Raw genomic sequence first — 14,524 nt, forward strand, 5'->3', positions numbered from 1 at the left:
GGCTGGCTTTGTCTCCGTGTTCGTATAGGGCCCCGCGTGCCTGGCGGAGTTGGTGTACTGCTTTCCTGGTGGAGAGCAGGTCAAAGTTCCTTTGTAATTCTTTCCTCTCCGCCAGGAGTTCTACGGTCGGGGCCTCGGAGTATTTATGGTCTACCTCCAGTATGGAGTCGACCAGCTTCTGCCTAGCCACCCTTTCCTCCCTATCTCTTTGCGCTTTGTAGGCTATGATTTCCCCTCTTAGTACGGCCTTAAGCGCTTCCCAGAACGTGGAGGGTGAGACCTCCCCGTTTTGGTTGATCTCAGTGTACTCCGCTATGGCCCGCGCTATCCTTTCGCTGAAGGCCTTGTCAGCTAGTAAGGCACCGTCCAACCTCCATTTGGGGCGCTGGGCCCTTCCCGTCTCTAGCCGCACATCCATGTAGTGTGGGGCGTGGTCTGATATCACAATTGCGGAGTATTCCACCTTGTCTATCTCTGGAAGCACCGTTTTCCCCACCACAAAGAAGTCAATTCTGGTGTACACGTTGTGTACTGGGGAGAAGAAAGAGAATTCTTTCTCCCCCGGGTGGGCGAATCTCCAGGGGTCTACTGCTCCCATCTGCTCCATATAGTGACTGAGTTCCCTTGCCATGTTTGAGGTTTTCCCCGTTCTGGGGTTTGATCTGTCCGTCGTTGGGTCCTGTACACAGTTGAAGTCCCCCCCCATGATTAGTCGGTGCGTCGCTATGTCCGGGATTTCTGCCATGGTCTTTTGGATGAAGCTCGTGTCGTCCCAGTTGGGCGCATACACGTTAACTAGGACTACCGGCGCCCCATCCAGGGCCCCGCTGACCATGACATACCGTCCCCCTGGGTCCGTAACCGTCTTTGTCGCCCTAAACATTGAATTCCTGGAAACATGACTGTAAACATGAAATAGCCTTCCAAGGTGGAAAGCTCTGATCGTTCTAGTGTCGTGTATTTTAACTAGATAAGTGTGTGGGATTTGTTTGTAATAATTTTAGATTGTGAAGAAAACAAAATTGTAGAACAGTGTGACAAAGGTGGGAGGGTGGGACTAGCTGAGTTAAGGCAGAAAATTGGCGCAGACATGACAGACTGGATTTTCATCCTCAAGTGGGGTAACAGTGGTCAGGATAATTCCTGGCTCAGCCCGCCCACCTCAGGAGAAAGTGCCCTTGAGGACAACTTTTTCATTCCCTGGTTTTTTTTTTGGTAGGGGGAGGTGCGGAGTGGGGACGTTGCAGGTTAGAGTTGGGCCAATCTCCCCAGGAAAAAGATTGGAGGCAATCTCAGAAGAGCAGTGTGCCGACGCGAGCTGTTTAAAAGGCCTCAATATTATGAGATTTGGTCCCAGTTAAAACAAACTCAAGCCCTCACCACCCCCACACAGTCCCCATGCCTATCCATGTCACTTCATGCCCTCCCATACCGAGCAATAGCATTTCCGTGCCAATTCACCCACTATACACTGTGTAAAATCAAGGAACCCAATCGTGACTGTATTTGTAAAAAAAACTTTTTTTAAAAATCATGCATTGACAACCTTTTCCTTTCATAATCAGGCTTGGCTGAGAGCCCAGAATTCCATTAGCCTGTTCAAAAACCTGAGCCCCAGAGAAAATATTGCTTGGTTGACAACTCCGCCTCTTTCTATGCTGTCAATTTCACAATGTTTCTTCACACACGATAAAAGTGTATCAAGTGCTTGCATTTTCTGCTGTTGATATTTTTAAGCATGTGGATGAATGACACTTTTCTTGGGCTGCAGTAAAAAGGAGTTTAAAAAAAATAGTAGAAAGTGATCAATAAATGACACAGTGGAATGTGGGGCCATGGAGGATGTTTGGGGGCATAGCTTGGCATGAGGGTCATAGGAGGTTCTGGGGGAATAGATTGGCATATGAACTTGGACCATTGAGGGTGCTTGGGAGGGGCATAGCTTGACATGGTGGGACATGGAAGAATGTTTAGGGGGCATAGCTTGCTGTAAAGGGCCATAGGGGATGTTTGGGGGGAACAAGTTGGTTTGGTGAGCAATTAGAGGATGATCTTTTGAACTTCCCTTTCAAAACATCCCTTCATGCACACTCTGGTTCATGACATCTTTGAGGTGCTGTTAACCACAACTCTTTTGAAAGCGTGTACAGGTCTGGGACATACCTATTCCCGCAATGAAGCCAGCCAGGTCAAGGGTGCAGAGTTTTGACCCAATGTACCTGCATCCTTTAAAGGCACTCCTGAAAATCAGAAGCCCCAGGAATGGGTTTGGGATTCGGCTGCCATTTTTAATGGCTCCCGAGTCATCCCAACTCTGTGTGATGACGGACGAGGCCACTTCCTATGTGAAACGGGTGAGGATGAGGGCCTCCCTGGTCCTCCAGGCTTGCTGGACCCTCGCCGCAGCCACCTGTCCTGCATCCTCCGGCCTGTCCCGTAGGTCCTCCCCAGGCTCGTCCTCCAGCCCCTCCTGGTCCGGCGTCTCCTCATCCTCCACCTTGAAGGTGATCACATGTTCCTCCCCTTCACCAGCAGCACGTCGCCTCGCTGCTGAGCCAGGTTGTGGAAGGCACAGCAGTCCAACACAAAGTGGGTGACCCTCCGGGGGTGTGCACTGCAGTGCACCACAAGAGGGGTCGAGGCAACAGAACCGTATTTTGAGGAGTCTGCTGCACTGTTCAATGACTGTCCAGGTGGCCGGATGGGCCTCGTTGTATCAGGTCTCCGCATCGGTCATTGGCCTCCATAGTGGCACCATTAGCCAGCTCCTCAGTGGATACCCCTTGTCACCCAAGAGCCAACCAGTCATCCTGCAGCTGTCCTGAAAGAGGCTGGGGGTGTCCGACTGCTTCAGGATGTAGCTGTTGTGCACACTCCCTGGGGAGCGTACACACATGTGCATGATCTTCATGTGGTAGTCGCACACAAGCTGGACATTCAGGGAGTGTAACCATTTCCGCTTGATGCAGTGCACTCCCTGACAGCTCAGTGCATGCAGGGCAACATACATGACATCTATTACCCCCTGGACCCAGGACATTCTGGTGATGGCGAAAATCCTGCTGCCTATACATCCTGTTGGGCCCTGTCCATGTCAAAGTTTACATAGTTTTCTGCCCGGGCAAACAGGGCATCTCTGACCTCACGGATGCACTTGTGAGCTGTAGTTTGTGAGATGCTACAAAGTACCCGCTCGAGCCCTGGAATGATCCTGAGGCGTTGAAGTTCAGGGCTGTGGTGACCTTGATGGCCAAACAGGAGCGGGTATCCTCCTCCGCTAAGTGATGCCAAGTCCATGTGGACATAGCACAGGTGCCACACCGTCCCCTTGCTGAGGCGGAGCCGCCTGCAGAACACGCTGTCTGTCATCAGTTCGAAAGACCAGCAACGCCTATACACCTTGGGCTGTCACTGGCTTCCCCCTCTGGCTCCCTCACAGGCCTGATGGGCAGCCTCAGGGTGTGGGGTACACATGGGTCTTTGCCTCAAGCCCTGGTGACGCTGTTGCCGCTGCCTTCTCCAGTCTCTACCCGCCTGGCCTGCCAGCAGCACCATAAGGTAAGGAATTGGAAAGGATGTGAGACTGGCGACCCGCTGTGTCTTCTACCCTGAAATCCTCCATTTCCCCCATTGCCATCCAACACGCCCAGCCCAACCACCCCAGCTACAGCGGGGACACCTGTCGCCGGGCCCCGCACCCTGTACCCCAGAAACCCGCACGTAAAGTTAACTGAACATGGCACTGGTCCCCTCACTGGTGCACACGCCCACCCTCTGGTCGTGAAGATGTCCCCGGTGCTGGGGCCCAACCCCTGGGTTTGCAGATGTTGGCCGCTGCGTTGTTGCTTCCTGCAGTGCTCAGGCACGTTATCCAGACATCACGGGCTGATTAGCATGCTAGACAATAGCTCCGCATGTTCCATGGCAAGCCTACCCATGGGGACCCACTTGGGAGCTGTGAAGTGCTCACCTAACTACGATTGCCAATTCCCTATTAGCGATAGCCTTCAGCTGTGTGGCCAGAGGCCTCCACGGTCTGTGGGGGTTATGGATGGTCGATAAAACAGATAGGCAGGGTCTAGGTTTGCCCCCTTAATGGGTACACACGATCTAGGGTGTGACATGGCGGACCCGCGGGCACTGTGGCACCCAACCGCCCCCCCCCTCGTGCCTGGAACCACTCCTCCCCCCAGCCCAGGAGCACCATCCCCCTCCCCCCTTCCTCCCCGAGCACCGGGGCAGCATCCCCAGTGCCCCTGGCTCATTGCCTGGGAGCAAAAATGGCTGCTCACCTCCTCTGCCAGCTTCACATTTTTAGAAAGGTGTACTAAGCGGCACCCACGTGACCACTTACTGGTGAGGCGGTTAGATCACGAGAGACTGATAGATAGGGGGTCTTCCCGTTGATTGTAGGGAGATTGGCTTTAAGTGGTGATTTCTGGTGTCTCGCCAAGCTACGGCAGGATCCTGATCTTGCCAACGGGACCGGGTGAGTTAGTTCACAAAGCAATCAACGCCTGGCACTGGTTCTTGTTTTTGGTCTCTCCTGCAATCTAATGGCCGCGTTGCGCTCTTGCTCAAGCACAACGTGGCCATTAAATTGCGCCCTCTATGTTTACGGAAGCAGTTAGATATAGCACTTCGGGCGACAGGAATCAATGGATATGAGGGGAACAGGGGATTCAGGCTACTGAGTTGGATGATCAGCCATGATCATAGTGAATGGTGGCACGAGCTCGAAGGGCTGAATGGCCTCCACCTGCCCCTATTTTCTATGTCTATGTTTCTATCATGGGTTCTGATGTCTGACTTGGGTTCTCTGAGATATCTTTCAGAGAAATCAACTTATTCCATCCAACAAATAGAAATGACTGGTCTAACACATTCTGTGTACAATGTATTTTTTTCCTCTAACTGAATAGCCCACACAAGGTAATCACTGAAATCCATAGAATTAAAAATTGTAATAAAGGGCGGTATTTACCGGCTGTTCACACCGGCAGGAAATTCCGGCCCCACGCCATCCCAGTGACGAGGGGAGCTGTCACCGGGAAATCCCGTTGACAAGTGTTGGACCAGTAGATCCCGCTGGCGGGCTGCCTCTGCAGCCGGAAAACATGTGGCGAGGTGGTCAGTAAATCCCGCCCAAAGTCATCAATGAAAATAGCGAACAGCTACTTGGCAAACCTATATTTTCATCATGAAACACTGTAATAGCTCTCTCCATCTCGGAGTCATAGTTATTTTGTCATCCAAACAGAATGCACAGGTAGGAAATCCTGTAAATGCATATGGTGTGAGATATCTGAGTTATTTTTGTTACGACAGTCGATAACTTCCTAATACTATTTCAGTTTGGCAAATCCACCATATGAAACCTAGGCATCATGGTTATTAATATTTACCAGAATTGCAGCCAATTTAAAACCCAGCGGGCAAGGTATTTTAGTTTGAATTTCTGTGGCAATGTTCTTCCTGCAAGGTTTCAATCATCACACCGATTAAGAAAAACTTTTGTGGTTTTGTTAAGTTGCAATAATTGGTCACATGGAGTGCATGGAACCTGACTGTACTGGTATTTACCAAGTTCAAAATTCAGCTAATCCGATGCTTTGCTGCAACTGGCTTTTATTTCCATTGGATTCTTTCTGGAAATTAATTTACAGTCAATAGCTGCAACAAAAGCTTGTGTTTTAGTACCGAATATAAAATGTGTTTCGGAAGTAAATAATCCTTATTGTGTGATACTCCTCAGTTTTGAAATAAAAGCATCAATTACTTGGATGTGTGAATTGAATCACCAACCATTGTGCTTGCTGCTAGTCAGGTTAGCCGGTTCACATCCTTTTTAAATTATTGAAGGCTTTTTTAATTGAAAATTTCAACTACTGCTCACAGGAAAACCAAGAAACCTCCTTTGAGTATGAAACTTTCACATCTTTTTCTACATTAACTGCAAAAATAAAAGCTTAATTGTGAATACATATAGAAAAAAATTGTTTTCTGACCTTGTTCTCTTACACTGCACAATTACAATTAGATTTAAGACATTCTTATTTATTCCTCATCCTTGTTACTACTTATAGCACTACATAAGTCAAGAAAGTTGTGTCACTGTTGACGGAAAGTAAGAGGGAGGTGTCTTGTGCATGTGTCAGTATAATGACTAATGCTACATCTGGCTCAGTTCTGCACATCTGTCTGGATTGTCAAGTGCAACACCTTCCGTGTTGATGTGAAGTAGTGGATTTACAAGGGTCGTTCAGTCTGTACATTGAATTCTATTTATGGAAGAGCCATTATGGCTTCTGGAACACTGCATAAATGCAGTGACTGCCCCATGCATGCAGTTATTCTTCACTAGTTTAACTGGAAAGTGGGGAACTAAGTAGGGCAGCAATATACTGGAAGCCGTAAAGGAGAGATCATAGTTTGGAATAAAAGCCGCTGTGAAATTACTGGATCAAGTTAGTGTCAAATTCCCAAATCTATCCACGGCATACGTCACGAGATCTCGCATGTTCATCAAATAGTGGGGTCACAGGCTGGGATTTTTCACTCCCGTTCGAGTCGGGCAGGTTTGCTGGCGAGAGCAAAAAATATCACAAGAAAGCCTAAGTCATGTTTCACGTTGCCATAACTCTAGGATACAGTCATGCCCTTCCCCTGTCAGTCAGGGGACAAATTTCCCACCATTCAACGTTTGGAACATCATTGTAATGCATTTGCATGTCATTGTCGGGCCCATACACCGGAATCATGCCCCCATGCCATATAATGGGTGGGATTCTCCGCCGGTGTGATTCTCCGTTTTGCCGGCGCCCTGGGGTTTCGCGACGGCGTGGGGCTGCCCCACAATGGGAAACCCCATTGACCGACCGGCGTAACGGAGAATCCCGCCGGCTGGTCGGGGCAGAAATATGGCGGGGCGGAGAATCCCGCCCAATGTGTCCATGGCGGCGTGATGTCAGAATGTTGTGATATACGATTGGTTTCAAAAAGCCTGCACCTGGAGAGTACAACTCCAAGGCGAGCTCAGAGTTGGGCATCTTCAACTAAGGCGCCTGGTTCAGCAAAGCGCTGAGGTGACGGCGGGGTGGAAGAATCAATGGCTGCCCACCAGCGAAATGCCTTGGAAACCATGCCTGCCACTTTTTTTTAACCAATGGCCGTACAATACGACATATTAATGAGGGGAGGGAGTGGCATTGTGGTATTATCTCTGCACTAGTAACCCAGAGACCCAGGATAATGCTCTGGGGACCCGGGTTCATTTCTTTTTTGCTTGTTTGGAATGGGGTGGTGGGGGTTATGTGTGCTTTGATTTTGCATTAGATTCTAGATCTAAATTGAGATTTATTGTCATATGTACAGAAATACACTAAAAGGTATTTGTTCTGCATACAGTCCAGGCAGATCCGCTCCATACATGAAAACATAGAACGTACAATAAATACATGAGGATACATAGGAAAATACATAAACATAGGCAGCGGAGGAAGTATACAGTATATAGTGCTATCCATATGATCAGTTCAGATGCTAAGAGGGTCATTCAGGAGTCTGGTAACAATGGGGAAGAAACTGTTTTTGAACCTTTTTAAATGAACACTGTTATAACCAATCCAGGCGTGGGGCAAAGAGTGGAGGCAGTTCATCCCCCTGCCCCCCTAATCTGTTCATAACAATAATGAGCTACTGGTGGAGGGAAATCTATTTAACCACTTTTATCAGAGGTGTATGTGCTGTTTGTGATAGCATATTCACAAGAATGCTTCGTGAACCAGTCCTTAGGCCAATCCTCACACTTTAAAATCAAGAAAACTGAGAAAAAATTGTTACGAATGGGTATAGGAATGGTCAAAATAAGACTCATTTTGGACTATCTATAATCCACTCCGATACAAATCTTACTTTATTTAAAAGGAACAAACGTAATTGCTTGAAAAGCTGCCATTACGCACTCCTCAGCTAACAAACCTGATCATGTGAAGGCGTGACACCTATTTAATAACCTTGTACAGTGCGTGTGTTTGGGGGGATAGTTTAGCTCAGTTAGCTGGACAGCTGGTTTGTGATGCAGCTTAAAGCCAACAGTAGGAGTTCTATTCCCAAACCTGCTGGGGTTATTCATGAAGGCTCCACCTTCTCAATCTTGCCCCGTGCCTGAGGTGTGGTGATCCTCAGGTTGAATCCTCAGCTCTCCCCTTCAAAAGGTTGTGGCAATTTTACTAACTTACAATGCGTGTTGCATCCCTTTAATTGCTACGAGATGTTTAATGAGTTGAAGATTGACCTCTAGTGCATGCTGTTGGAAAATAAATAACAGCTACTCTTTCAGACATGGTAGTGTTGGACTATTGCCCAAGGTGTTCCAGGCAGGGATGATGCACAACCAATAACTGCGTCTGAAGCTTGTGCAACCCTCAGACAAGATTTCATAATGTCCCAGCTGCAAAGCATTGTTATCAGGAAGTTATAGATCTTTTAAAGGTGATACAGCAGGTAACCTTAGAGCCTTAACTCTCTCCTTAAACTTCTCCCTGTTCCTGAAGTTAACGACCGATACTGGTGAATGGTTCCACAGGCACTGACAGTCTTTGGACACCTCGGGCCAGGGGCAATTTATATCAGTTCAGACACGTGTGTCAACAATAGTCATCTGTCAAGTATATCATAGTTGAGTCCGATTATGGCTTCATCTGATGTTCCTTTCATAGATGGAAATCAGGAACGGAGCCTAAGGCTAACATTTTACCCTCCTTCCAATCTCTCCTCTCTCTAACAGCTGCGAGGGCAATTGAAAAACCTTCATCAAATTTACTGAAAATTTAACATCTGAATAGCCAGTCTGCAAAGTAACTAGATTCATTGTGAATAAATTAATCTTTGTGAGAAAGAAACTGTATTATTTAATATAGTGAGGGTTTAAGTGGGATGGTGCAGACTCGATGGGCTGAATGGCCTCCTTCTGCACCATATGTTCTATGCTCTATGTGTATGTTCTAATACTTGCTTCTTATCAAACATTTATAAATCTAATTGCAAATACTTAGCATCAAAGTATAATGATTAAATTAACCTTTGTTCCTGTTAAAAACCCCCTGAGGAGCACGGGAAAACCATTGTTGATCTCCTCGTAGGACTTGTGGAGTACGAGCTTCCCAGAGAGGGGGCAGAGGCCACCCAGCTGAAACTCGTTACGAACAAACATAAAAACTGCCCATAGCAGGGCCTGGTGTGATTAGTTCTTCCAGCAAGGTCTGTACTGGAAGTGAGATGCTGCCTTGTGCAGAATATTGTATATAGTTAAATAAACCCCTGTTCTCTTACCGCTGTCTTCCTCAAGTTACTTAAGTTCCTTTCTCTTTGCAGTCTGTATGTGTAGTTGTTGTAATTTTCTTTTTGGGCAAAACACTCGCAAGTTAGACCCTAAAATGCAGTCAATTTTGCCTCTAGTGTCAAGTATTCTCCTAACCTCTATAGATTAGGCCCACAACTAAAGTGAGCATAAAACTGCAAAGGCAGTGTACAATGGAACATCAAACCCACATTTAATATACTTCTTTAAAATGTAAGTTACATCTCATTTAATCATCATGCCTGCACATAAGGAACACCTTGCTTAAGAACCTGCAATCAAGGAAACATTTTATGTGACATGTACATATGCCATAGACCAGTGGTTCCCCACCTCTGGTCTGCGAGAGTACTGCAGGTGATCCATGGAAAAAAAAATGTAGGAGTACCTCTCATTTATCATAATCAATGTTGCGTTATTTGCAATGTCATTTGCTTCACAACATCCTTGTGTAATATCTGCAACGTATTTGTGAGTGTGAGTATTAGAAATAGCAGAGTTTTTAATGTCCGTTGATATATAAGTTTGACTCCCGATAGCTGTAGACTATGGGCGTGATTCTCCGGCCGCGTTGCGCTCAAGCGAGAGCAGAACATGGCTGGAGAATACCGGGAGAGGCCTGCAGTGAGCCTCCTGACAGGGTCCATGCCTCGCGAATTTTTCCGAATTCCCGCGAGACAGCAGAGTTGGAGCTCTGCCCCAAATGGGAGAACCGAATTATGCTCGCGGAAGTAGATCATAGACCTACTTAGGACCTCCCTGCCAGAATCCACTGGCCTCCTTCAATTCTCCGGCCTTCAATTCTCCGGCCTTCCCAGGGAGGCTGCAGCCAGGCGCCCATCAGTGCTGGTCCACACAACCATGGACCAGGCGGAACGGCACCCGGGGAGTCTCTTGGGTCACCGGAGATGCCAGGGTGATCAGGGTCAGTCCAGGGTGGCTCCCTGGCCCTCCCCCTGGAACGTGGGCACCTTGGCACTGCCCAGATGGCACCTTGGCACTCCCACCCTGACACTGCCAAGTGCCCAGATTGCACTGCCAAGCCAGCAGGAGTACTGTCTGGATGCCAGGATGGCAGTGCAAAGGGTCTGAATGCCTGGGTTACACTGCCAAGGCCCAGGGGGTGAGGGGGCCTTGCCCATAAAATGAAGGGGGTTTGAAGGGTGGGAAAGTGCAGGGCAGCTAAGCCGGAGCCTCCGAGAAGTTGGGGGGGTTATGGGTGGCGGTCCTGGAAGGGAAGGGGTGCTCTAAGGGGATTTGGGGGGGGGGGGGACCTGAAAAGAGGGGATCCCCAGGGACCCCATAGTAGGGCGTCCTTACTTGGTGGGGTGTGGGGTAGTGTCCATGTGTGTGGGGGGGGGCGGCGGTGACATTGCCCATGGGTAGGGGGTGTGGGGTCCTATCAGCTCACCTAGAGATCGGGGCACCCTTTCAAAATAGCTGCCTGATCTGAGTTCAGCTCCCCAGTGCTAAAACAAATTCTAAGTGTGGGCTAAACCGGTGAGAAACTCCCCAGGGCCCCAAAAAAATGACTAAAGGCTGAATTCTCCGGCTGCCCCGCCTGGCGATCGGAGAATCCCATCCGAGGTCAATGGACATTTCCATTGTCCGCGTCTCGCCCGTGGCAATCTTGCGGCGGGCGGGGCAGAAGAATCCAGTCCTAAGTGTCATTGAATAGCAGTGGGGAATTTGCCGGCAGAGCCTGCGGGAAACTCCCTGAAAAACCCGCCGTACATTAACTTAGAGAATCGCGGCCTTCATTTTGGTGGGTTTTTCAGGGAGTTCCCACTGCTATTCAATGACACCATGGCATTCACTGGCTGCACCGCGCTCAAGAGCGAGGGCATCGCGGCTAGTATGTCGCGCCCAGTATTTAAAATGGCTTGCGTAGGTTGTGGTCTGCAAAAGCTTTTGATGACAATCTAAAGGAAAAGGTTGGGAACCACTGCTGTAGACGAAACAAAAGTTATAAATCAAGTTCGGGAGAATTTTTTTTAAAGCATCTCTGGAGGTTATTGAGAGGCAGAGGCGAGTTGAGTTTTCTGGGCAGAGATTTGTGCAGATCGAAAGTTTGACAGTTGGACAGAAATGATCAATGAAATTTAAGCGTATTGTAGTTAAGCACATAATACTCGTATTTTGCGGTGGTTATGTGTTTGCAACTTGACTGCTGGTGTATCTGAGCGTAAATGCGAAGTAAACTGCAGACTGAAGAGTTGATAATTACAACACTATTCTATTCCAAACTGGAAAGACACATTAAAAATAAATTGTACAGAAATTGTTCTAATTGAACATTAGGATTTTCCCACATCCAAGCTGACCCCAGCTTGAAATCCCCTGGAAGCGGTTTTCTTGCACCACTTCCTTCTGATACCACATGCAGTGCAGTACCAAACCCGGTTTGCAAAGCTATTGGATGTTCCTTAGAGAGTGAGCTATTCACCAATTCCTTTTCTCTTAAAGAAAATCAGTCTCTAACGTTTAAGAGACAGCTCTGTGCAGGCATGCATGCGTACAGACACATCCAAAACATTCTAAACAGGACACCTGAAGTTCTAGCATAGGCAGGAGCCAAACAATGTAAACTATGTTCTCCTTGGCTGGAACCCAAACCACAACTACTGATTTGAGAGCCTGAGTTGCATTATAACTGCATCCAATTGCTCCATTTTCTCTTTGCGTGTTCAGCCTCAGTGCCAACATGAAATTGTGTCACCTTAGTCTTGTTTTAATCGTTGCACCATTAGTACCAAACCTTCAGTTGCCTAGGTCCTAAAATCTGGAATTTCCTCCCTACACCATTCAACCTTGCCAATTGGCTTTCCTCCATTAAGACTTCTCAAAACCTTTTTGTACAAGATTTTCTGACCTAATAGTGTCAGTATCATTGTAGTAGTCACCACTGATGTATATATTGTATATAGAGGATGTTGATATAGGTGCTTTACGGTAAGGCCCCTGTACTACAGGTATGGGAGTAGATCCCTGCCTGCTGGTTCCGCCCAGTAGGCGTAGTATAAATATGTGTGCTCCCTGTACAGCAGCCATTTCGTCAGCTGCTGTAGGAGGCCACACATCTCAGTGTAATAAAGCCTCGATTACATCCTGCTCTCGTCTTTGCGTAATTGATAGTGCATCACACACACTGACAGTGAGATGCTGATATTGAATCGATGGGCGCGATTTTCCCAGGAGGCAGGAGCCACAATGGGCGGGATTTGCATCGCAATGTCTCGCGAGGTCGCGATGGATCGTGCAGAGAGTTGTGAGCAGGGTAGGTCCTAGGCGCAGGGTCCCCTGGCTTTCAACGGCCACGCTGAACAGCGCTTTTCCAGCACAGCCTGGCCATTGGATTGCACCCGATGTTGGAGTGTGGTTAGCGAGGTTCATTCTCATAATTCAGTAATTTCACACCCAGTTGTCACCCTCCCAGATATCCTGCTATTTTCCATAAACTTATATGCAACTTCAGCTCAAATAAGAACTGTTTTCAATAAAATCAAGTGACATGAAGTAAGGTGCTTTTTCCAGAACAATTGTATTGGATTGGAATAGATTGCGATTAATTTGTTTCAGCATAATGCTTGTTCAAATGCATAAGTATTTGTTTCCTTATTTTTGTTTCTCTTTTATTATTGCAGTTTGTTCAGGCACTGAAAACAAACTAAGTTTGTTGTCATCTGTGGATGAACATTACAACATTCTTTACCGAACGTACAATGGTTGTGAGGTAGTGATGGGCAATCTAGAGATAACCTTCATACAACCATACCATAATGTGTCCTTCCTTCAGGTAATATTTTTGTATTTATATTTAATTTATCTTATGTTAAGCAGAAGTGGTGTAACATGCCTGTCATGCTGTCTTACGTACTTGCCTGTTCCACGACACATGGGGCGGAATTCTCCATCCCGCCACCTCCAGTTTTCCAGCGCAACGGAGAATCCCAACAGCGGAGAATCCAGCCCATGTTTTTTTCCATCCCTTTGTTTTCCCTCTCTCTCACACGTTCACTTTCACTTGATCTCTCTCTCGCTCTCTCTCTCTCTCTCTCTCTCCTTTTCTCTCTCTTCCTCTTTTCCCCTTAATTGGCACAGTTCAAAAATGTCTTATCGCATTGCTTGAGAAATTGGCTGCACTATCCAGGAAAGGAATTGGATAGGTGGTGGATTTTAACTGGCGCCGACATGATGGACCAAAGGGCCTCTTCTTTGCTGTAAACCTCTAAGACTCAATGATACATGTTGGCTACACTGAATACAGTGGGTCGATGAACCCAATGACAGCCACCTGTTTATCAATGTAAACCCCGCAGAATGCCTTCGAATTAATCAAAGTTTGAAGCAGAAGCAAAATGCTGCAAATTATAAATAACCAATACTCGCTCCCCGCTCTCGGCCCCGTTTCCCCACGACCCTTTTCCTAACCATGCCGATGTTCGTCGCCCAGTTGTAGTTCATTATATTCGCCAACGCCCCCGCCCACCTCCCCCCCCCCCCCCCCCCCCCCTCCTCGTCCCGCTCCAGAAAAGCCTTTTTGACCCTGCTCATACAAACCCAGAGATCAGCGCGTTAACCTTTTTATAGAATGACATTGGGACAAAGATTGGGAGGTTCTGAAATACAACAGCAATCTTGGCAGCACTGTGCTTTTTACTGTCTGCACCCGATCAGCTCGTGACAGTAGCAACACATCCTCCTTCATCTGCTCCACCAGCCGAGTCAAATTTAACATGTGCAACTGCGCCCAACCCCGCGTCACCTGGATGCCCAGGTAACTGATGCACCACCAATTGGACTCGAGGCGAAGATGCGATCCAAACAAAAGGCTTTAATGAACAAGATGTGTGCCGTGCAGCAGACGTACAGAAGAAATGGCCGACTGCCGGGGAACGCGGGTTCTGATATCCTGAGAGGCACATGACTTACCTGGGCCTATGGGCAGCGAGTCCTCTGCACCAATGGCAGCTCACCTCTGAAGGTACCGTAATACCCCTAGTCATACTACCACACTAACTAAAACTTGCCAACACTACCTTGAACAGCAACTCCCGTAAACTCCTCTCCTGCCCTCTAGCCTCAATCGGGAACACTTCGCTCTTCCCCGTGCTTAACTTGTACCGGGAGAACCGGCCAAAGTCCTCCAAAATCCCCATAATT

The 14,524-nt window shown here is 47.7% G+C and overlaps 1 protein-coding gene across 1 annotated transcript in view; it reads left to right on the forward strand.

Annotated features, from left to right (window-relative positions):
• The window catches only part of egfra (epidermal growth factor receptor a (erythroblastic leukemia viral (v-erb-b) oncogene homolog, avian)), a 307,739-nt gene that overhangs the window by 194,718 nt on the left and 98,497 nt on the right, over positions 1 to 14,524 (forward strand). The window contains exon 2 of the mRNA XM_038797793.1: positions 13,006 to 13,157. Within this exon, the coding sequence (XP_038653721.1) occupies positions 13,006 to 13,157 (152 nt within the window). The remainder of the gene's footprint in view (positions 1 to 13,005; positions 13,158 to 14,524) is intronic.

Source organism: Scyliorhinus canicula, chromosome 5, assembly GCF_902713615.1.
Source record: "Scyliorhinus canicula chromosome 5, sScyCan1.1, whole genome shotgun sequence".
Lineage (NCBI taxonomy): Eukaryota > Metazoa > Chordata > Chondrichthyes > Carcharhiniformes > Scyliorhinidae > Scyliorhinus > Scyliorhinus canicula.